The 5,633-nt window shown below is 38.4% G+C and overlaps 1 protein-coding gene across 2 annotated transcripts in view; it reads left to right on the top strand.

The window, feature by feature from the left end:
* The first annotated feature begins 2,300 nt into the window (after positions 1 to 2,300).
* Positions 2,301 to 5,633, top strand: part of SEC22A (SEC22 vesicle trafficking protein homolog A (S. cerevisiae)) — a 17,309-nt gene continuing 13,976 nt past the window's right edge. The window contains exons 1-2 of one of the 2 annotated variants that reach the window (XM_010179942.1): positions 2,301 to 2,539; positions 4,726 to 4,929. In XM_010179942.1, coding sequence (XP_010178244.1) covers positions 4,748 to 4,929 — 182 coding nt within the window. In that variant the 5' untranslated portion in view covers positions 2,301 to 2,539; positions 4,726 to 4,747. Of the gene's footprint in view, positions 2,540 to 2,806; positions 2,827 to 4,725; positions 4,930 to 5,633 lie in introns of those variants that run through there. The other variant, XM_010179933.1, reaches the window with a different exon arrangement.

Raw genomic sequence — 5,633 nt, 5'->3', positions numbered from 1 at the left:
GTTACAGAGTCGGCTGCGTTTGCTCATCAGCTTGGATGAGAACCTCCCCCTGCACCGGCTGCCTCTGGCTTTGTCACTTAAAGTTTGCCGCTGGCAGCCAGCGGTGCTGGGCGCAGCAGGCAGGACAGGTGCGGGAGGCCGTCGGTGGCAGCTCAGGCCTCTTCATAAATGTAATTTTATAGAAGCCTGTTGTAGCAGGGACCTGTGAGTCTCCTGACTGGCTGTATAGGCATCAGTGTTTTTGCACGAAGTTTTGCAGTCCACAGCAGTGCAGACCCCTTTAGGTCAGTAACCACATTACCTTCCTGCTCTGGGCTGCCCTTCCAAATAGTGCAAATGATCCTGTGAAAGCTGCCATATAAGTATGTGGTAGATTAAAGAGTCAAGTTCCCAAATACTGGGATGCAGCATGTTCTGTTCCCTTAGTTTCTCAGAATTTTGATTCTGTTTCCAAGATCTCTTTTCCCTGTGTTTTATGGGGAGGGCTATACGGCCTGGTGGTTTAGGATTATGTCCTTGTCTGATCATACCTGATGATGTCAAAGTGGCTTTAGTTGGTGTGTCCTTCTGCAGTGCTTTAGTTTGTAATGCGGATTTCCGAAATATGCCGTAGAGTGGAAAAATTAAGACTCTTGCCTGCATGATACAGCTTCACAGCCCTCAAAAGTGGGGACAGTAAACTGTCCATTACTATTATGTAGTGATAGGATGATGGTTTCAAACTGAATGAAGGTAGGTTTAGATTAGATATTAGGAAGGAATTCTTTACTGTGAGGGTGGTTAGACGCTGGCACAGGTTGCCCAGGGAAATTGTGGATGCCCCCTCCCTGGAAGCATTCAAGGCCACGTCATCATTTGAGGGTCAGTCTTGCTGAGCAAAGGGTAGTGTTTTAGTTTCAGTAACCATTGTCGTTTTTCTGTTAACTTTTCCGGTTGCCTCTTGAATTCACATAACATTTTAGTGTCTACAACATCCTGTAACAAGCAGTTTCACTGGCTAACTCCATGTTTTGTGATGAGTCATGGTCCCCATGAGCCTAGTACCTCACGGTTGGATTTGATACTCCGCAGTTCTGTCACAGAATGAGATAGTGAACCCAATCCCTCTTCATTTCTGTCTAACTGTGATGGATTTATAGACCATTTGTAGTGGAAGGGCAGTCTTTTGACATCTTCATGTGTTTGATGGGTATAGAATTTTTAGAGGAAAACCTATGAAATTTGAAATGATACGGTGAGTTACTTTGTGCAATTATGAAAAGATGTCAAAAAAGGACATTTAAAGATAGTTCTAAAAACATTACAATATCTTTAATGTTGTTTCTTCAGTCTCTACCTATATAAGCCTATATCAAATCTACCATGTGGCTTCTTCTGTGGAGCATTATTGTTTTGAGAACTGTGTGAAGTAGCTCTTTAATTTTGAAGATTTAGTAAACTTTTTTTCTATATTACTACATTTTCAAGTAAGGTTGAATGTTTTGTTACAGTGTATGTATTACGCATCTCTGAACATATACGTGATCTTGCAGCCAAAGTGATTTTCTTATTAGCTTCATTTTTTCGAAGCTGAGGAAGAAGTACATATTTTAGTTGGGTGGCTAGTAAGAAAACTTGGTTGGTGATCTCAAGGCTGTGCATCTAAACACAATTTTTACCTTATGTGGTTTCATACTACACAAAGAGAATTGGCAGGTTTTAATGGAGCCGTATCTATTTATTTGCATATAGAATAGACATAAATATTGAAAGAATACCTTTAAAGGGGTCTTTATCCTTTGCTTTGTCTGTTGTCTGTGCATGCACAGTGTTGTTAGAGACATTTAAATTCTTTGTCCTTAGTTGTAGGAGCAAGGCAATTACTGTTAGATTGAATATTGAAGATCTTAATGCTTTGGAAATACAGCTGTCATTGTGTTGTTATGTTCCTGAAGGGTTCAGGTTACTGATCAGAGGAGATTATAGATTAATTAAGCTTAGTGTATGAGGTGAATGTTGGGATTCAGAGTGAAAGGTTGCGTTACCCTGAGTTACTCATGTACTGTATACATGTATCTATATTTTCCTATTTTTAATGGCTGAAGTGATGGAACTTCCTCAACTTCACTTAAAGAACATAGAAACATTTTGGTATTTCTATTATCCTGGTCTTCTCTTTACTTGAGTACCTCTGAGTAATCTCCTTGGGGTATGTTCAGGCCTTTCCAATAAGCATAACCTCACAAAAGAAAAAAAAGGAGCTGAGGAATATTGTTAGCCAGTAAGTACATTTATTAACTTTTTCTATTTGTTCTTATCTCATCAGGTAGCTCAACATGAATTTTAACAGTCAAGATAATTTCGAAAGTGAACAGAACAATATTTTTCCATCTGAGAGCTGGCTACAGGATTCTGAGTTTCTCCTGCAGTGTGCTGTGCTACTCACTACCTTTTCTTAACAGAGGCCATGAAGCCACGTTCCTTTCTTCACGTTAGGTGCTAATGAAGTTACTTGCTTCATCAGAGGAAATGCAGATCCATGAAATTACATTTTGTGCAAGTAAGTTAATGAGGGGAATATTAATGTTTGCTGTCACATCGTTGTTGTTTATATTGATCTTGTATTGATAGAGTTCCCAGAAATCCCTTTCAGGATTGAGTTCCAAGTGGTAGAGATGGTTATTGTTGGAGAACCATTACAACTTAAAGCTCCTCTGCAACTCCGTCATGCTCTTGAGCTGCTGCTGTGGTGATATGGTTAGCAACACAGTTAAGGAAACGGGTGCCGTGTGCATTCCATGTGAATTGTCCTGCTGGGAACACGTGCATGAACTTAAATAGAGAAAGGTAAAAGTGTCTAGAATTGCACGTTTAATTTGTTGAATGCTTCACTCCAGCAAGCTAATCTAGAGCAATCCTAAAGTGGTTTTGTTTTCTGTTTCTGTGTCCAGCTGATCAAAGCACTTTGTACAACAGGGAATTCTGTAGTGAAGTGCTGAAATAACAAGTGTACCTGATGAAAGCCCAGAGGTATTCAGCAGACTACAAACAACAGTGGCTTCTGCTTGTTATGACTTTGGTGGAAGTCTGATATGCTGTACAAGTAAACTATGAGGGTATTAATTTGGAATTTGTTTCACTAATGTGATGCATCTCAAAGCAGGTTGAGGTTTGCTGATGAAGCTGAATTTCTGAAATTGAAAATTACGACACATTTTCAGTGGTTTCATTATTATATGCCTCTTTATCTCTAAGGAGTAAATAGCTTTGAAAAACCTGACTATTGATTATTATTCAATAAGTATCCTGGTGTATGTATAATCTTTGGGTAGTGGGAAGTAGGGGAGGTGAGAGTTCAGGGATAAAAATAGCTATTTCCTCTCTTTTATGAAGAGGCAGTGCTATTGTGGGAAAATTTGGATTCCTAACTTTTCAGAATATGATCATACAGTTGCTAAGGCTTTTGAAGCACCCTTAATGTCATGGTTTGAAAGGTACTGTAAACATGTCAGTATTACACACAAAAGCATATTTCAGCTGTATTCAGAAATCTGTTTTCTTTTGTAGTTTGTGACTGTATGGAACTTGAGTAGCATCGTCTGAGGGAGGCAGAAATCTATTTTCTTCATAATCTCTGAAGTGATAGGTGTAGTGTATGGTAGGAGTCTGCGGAGCAGTGTTAAGAGTTTAAGGAAGTGTTTGCTTTTGGCTTCGTATAAATTCTAGCAGTTCGCCCACTTGTAAGAGGACAAATCTGTGTACCGATACATAGCAGATAAGTAATCCTTCTTTTGATGCTTGTCTTGCTAAACTTCTGGATGTTCTGATTTAACTTGAGGTTTGAAAAACCTGCAGGTTTTAAAATACTATCTTCAGTCTTGAAAGACCGTCTGCAGGCTGTGTGTTTGTACTGTTAAATGCCTGGTGTAGATTTTCTCCTTCTGATCAAGAAATATTTAAATACACAACTTTTTAATGTGACTGTATTCCACAAGGCTTTAATTATTGTGCTTTGAAAATTAAATGCTGTAAAAGTGTGTAGGCTTTGCAAGTGCCATTTCAACCTGATCAGTATTTGTGTAATACTGATAATCACATTTTGCCGATCTAAAGAATATGGAGACCCAGATAAGAAAAAAGACATTTCATTTTTAAGAAGTTCCGTTGTGAGCTGGGAGAGCTGGATGACATTCCTTGCTGTCCTGATCCTTGATTTCCTATAGTTAGATAGTACATGAGTTGTGTGTCTGTATGTCAGGGTACTTTTAAGCATGTACTCAGTAACACAGTTTCATGAAAGCACATCAATATTAATGCTTGAACAAGACCTGGATCACTTTTCCATCTGCCGTGTTTCTACAACATGTTTTTCCTCTCCAGCTATTGTTCTTGTTTGTTTAGACTGTAATTGTTATCTCACCAAACAAGACTCACAGCTTGAAGGATGCAAGTGCTACAGTAGTACCAAGTCTAAGTAACAGTGTTTCAGTCTCCACAGGTATCTCTAGATGAGGATTTATGGCAGTTCAGATAAAAGTATTTGAAAATGCAACATTGATGTCAGATGTGCTGCTGCTTTGCGTAGTCTAATAGGTCCTATTCAGTTAGGACTCTGAGTTATAGTTGAGAATCCTCCTTGTTAAGCCTGAGCCCAGTATACAGCTGGGGAAGTTTGATTAATCACAGTTGGCACTGTTTTTGCTTGTACCTTAATTCTGACTCCTCCTGATTTCTGTTTTGTTGTAGGTTGTCGTTAACTCTGTTGGCAATGTCTATGATTTTATCTGCCTCTGTGGTCCGTGTAAGGGATGGACTCCCACTGTCTGCATCTACTGATTATGACCAGAGCACGGGAATGCAAGAATGTAGAAAATATTTTAAAATGCTGTCAAAGAAACTTTCTCAGCTTCCTGATAGGTGTACTCTGAAAACTGGGCAGTATAATATAAAGTAAGACTTCTCTTTTGTAAACTTGCAACATCTTGGATTGTGTCTGTCTGTAAGTGAAAAAGTTAACAGTTCAGTGAATTTTTGGCAGTATTTATGTATCAGAAATTTAAAATTGAGAAATTGTAGATAAATTTGAAACCCACTCAAACTTTGGTGGAAGTTCTAGTTTGAAATGCATAGTATTTTTATAAAGATTGAAGCTACTGATGTACCAGAAATATTTCTTTAAATTTCAAGGTTTTTTTCTTGTATGAAAATGACCAGACTTGTTCTTCCTGGTGCTAGTTCTACTGATATTTGTTTGTTTTCTCTTTTTAGTCAACACAAATTTTAAAAAGTACCCAAATACTTTCTTAACACAATATTTCTGAAAACTTGTGGTTAGGATGTTATGGAATTAGGCCCTTTTATTGTACCTTCAGGATTTATGTTGACTTCAGAGAAACCATGTCCTAAAAATCCAAGCATAGTTATTTCATATGGCACACAGGGAGTGAGGGAGTGGGAAGGGTGGGAATGACTTTTTCTAGTGTGAAGGCAGTGTGTAGTGAAGCCTTGAATGGTTGAATGGAGCCTACCTATCCTGCTGCTCCATCCTGCATTTCACAACAATGCTTTTTCTTTTCTCTTCACACTTTCGTGGTGTTTTTTTTTTTTTATAACTATTCCCAATTTTTTGGAGCTAGTCAATTTGATAGTGTACC

Source organism: Mesitornis unicolor, unplaced genomic scaffold (assembly GCF_000695765.1).
Source record: "Mesitornis unicolor isolate BGI_N332 unplaced genomic scaffold, ASM69576v1 scaffold4390, whole genome shotgun sequence".
Lineage (NCBI taxonomy): Eukaryota > Metazoa > Chordata > Aves > Mesitornithiformes > Mesitornithidae > Mesitornis > Mesitornis unicolor.
The sequence above is the reverse complement of the archived record's forward strand: the minus strand, read 5'-3'. Positions and strand labels throughout refer to the sequence as shown.